Source organism: Austrofundulus limnaeus, unplaced genomic scaffold (assembly GCF_001266775.1).
Source record: "Austrofundulus limnaeus strain Quisiro unplaced genomic scaffold, Austrofundulus_limnaeus-1.0 Scaffold151, whole genome shotgun sequence".
In the NCBI taxonomy this organism is placed as follows: domain Eukaryota; kingdom Metazoa; phylum Chordata; class Actinopteri; order Cyprinodontiformes; family Rivulidae; genus Austrofundulus; species Austrofundulus limnaeus.
In genome coordinates this window covers 269,631-271,983 of record NW_013952553.1, presented here as the reverse complement: position 1 = coordinate 271,983, position 2,353 = coordinate 269,631, and the positions used below count along the sequence as shown (strand labels likewise).

General features: G+C 50.2%; 1 protein-coding gene across 1 annotated transcript; it reads left to right on the top strand.

Annotated features, from left to right (window-relative positions):
* Positions 1-97: 97 nt before the first annotated feature.
* Positions 98-2,063, top strand: LOC106523282 (uncharacterized; the record flags this gene model as incomplete). The annotated part of the gene is given in 4 exon segments (XM_014016664.1): positions 98-303; positions 476-587; positions 672-763; positions 1,020-2,063. Coding segments are annotated over 4 exon segments (945 nt in total). The 3' UTR covers positions 1,598-2,063.
* Positions 2,064-2,353: the final 290 nt, after the last annotated feature.

The window sequence follows — 2,353 nt, the reverse complement described above, 5'->3', positions numbered from 1 at the left end:
CATCTTCACTGATCATAAAAACCTGTCTTACCTTCAAAATGCAAAGCGATTAAACCCCAGACAAGCTTGTTGGTCTCTGTTCTTTACACGTTTCAATTTCACTATAACCTATATTCCAGGTTCAAAGAACATTAAACCAGATGCCCTCTCCCGTCAGTTCTCCTCCACTGAAAGAACAGATCAGGATACCAACATCATCCCTTCCACCTGTTTCGTGGGAACCCTCACTTGGAACATCGAAAACGTCATCCGACTGGCCCAAGTTTCTGAACCTGWCCCTGGCACGGGCCCACCTGGAACCAAGTATGTACCTCAATCAGTGGTAAGCAAAGTCTTAGATTGGGTCCACAATCACCGATTTACCTGTCACCCTGGGATCACACGTATGTTGGCATTCACCAAACGATACTTCTGGTGGCCTACGTTGATCCCAGAYGTAAAAGAGTTTGTTTCTGCTTGTCCCGTGTGTGCCCAGAATTAAAGCAGCAACCAACCACCCGCTGGACTACTACAACCTCTGCCCGTGCCAAGCCGCCCCTGGTCCCACATAGCCCTGGATTTCGTAACTGGACTTCCACCATCACAGGGTAACACCACCATTCTAACCATCATTGACCGTTTTTCTAAAGCTGCCCATTTCGTGCCATTGGCCAAACTTCCATCYGCCCTAGAGACAGCCAGACTCCTTTGCCAGCATGTGGTCCGTCTCCATGGCATCCCCACCGATATCMTCTCAGATCGTGGACCTCAATTTTCCGCTCAGGTTTGGCAAGCCTTTTGTTCCTCCATTGGTGCACATTCTAGTTTAACTTCTGGCCATCACCCACAGTCTAACGGTCAGGTGGAGAGGTGTAACCAGGAGTTGGAGATGGCCCTCAGGTGTGTTATAAACAACAACCCCAACTCCTGGAGCCAACACCTGCCATGGGTAGAATATGCCCATAACTGCCACACATCATCAGCTACCGGTTATTCTTCCTTCGAGGTCTCTCTGGGTTATAACCCCCCTCTCTTCCCAGATGAGGAAACAGAATCCTTGGTCCCCTCCGTGCAACAACACATGGCAAGATATCGCAGGATCTGGAACCAGACCAAGAGGGCCCTTYTCCGCACCGCAACGCAAAACAAGAAGTATGCAGACCGCCATCGGTCCTCCGCCCCCTCATACACAGTCGGACAGAAGGTATGGCTCTCCTCCCGAGACATTAATCTGAAAGATTTTCCCAAGAAATTATCCCCACGGTTCATCGGTCCCTTCACCGTGGAGAGGATAATAAACCCTTCTGCTGTCCGACTGCGATTACCAGCGTCTATGAGGGTTCACCCAACATTCCACGTCTCCCAGATCAAGCCTGTGCGGGATAGCCCGCTGCACCCTCCTTCCGACCCCCGCCCACCCACCTGGTTCCTGGGTGCCGACCCCATCTACACAGTAAGAAGAATCTTGGATGTGCGACGCCGGGGACGTGGAGTGCAGTTTCTGGTGGACTGGGAGGGTTACTGCCCCGAGGAACGTTCCTGGGTCCCCCGGGCCCACATTTTGGATCCTGTTTTAATATCCTCTTTTTACAGGAACAATCCGTCTAAGAGGTTTTAATCGCCGGGAGGCGATTTTTGAGGAGGGGGTACTGAGGCATTTCTGCCTCCTCACCCTAATTGTCTGCTGCCACTTGCTGATTAATCATCAGCTCCACCTGTGGTTGACTCAACCACTCACCCTTTATAAGACAGCTGATGACTTCTCCTCGACGCTGAAGCAACGTCTACTCTTGTGAACCCTCCCGAGCTTTGCTGGACAGATCCTCCAAGAAAACAATCTGAAAGAACCAACCAAACCTGTAAGCACCAGCCTCTCTGCCTCCAACGCGCCTCCTTGTATATACTCTCCTGGACTCTTCACCTTGTCACTGAAAGTAAGGAGATCCAATTCATACAAACAATTTGCATCCCCGCTAAGAATCATTACCTGCATACTCACCTGCTCATCTCGCTCTCCTCAGGTCTGGATCCCCACTCCCTCTCCCTGTGCACCTGTAAAATAAACACTGTTACTTGTTTTTGAATTGGTTTCTATGTGGTTTCATTGCTGGTCTGCTCATCTGCCTCGACTCGTGATAGAAAGTAAGATTAGTATGTTACTACGACTTTTACTTTTATCAAAGTGTGGGTCAACCAGAACTGCACGTCTTTTCTAAGCTCAGGTTCCACATGACACGTCATTCCGAACACATCAGCTTTTACCTGTTGATGGCTTCTTAAGGCACCCTCAGGGTAGGAGCTGGCTCGCCTCCGATCAATCAGGGAACTGATGTCGGCTCGCTTACCGGTCATTGGCGAACAGGTGTTTTTCCAC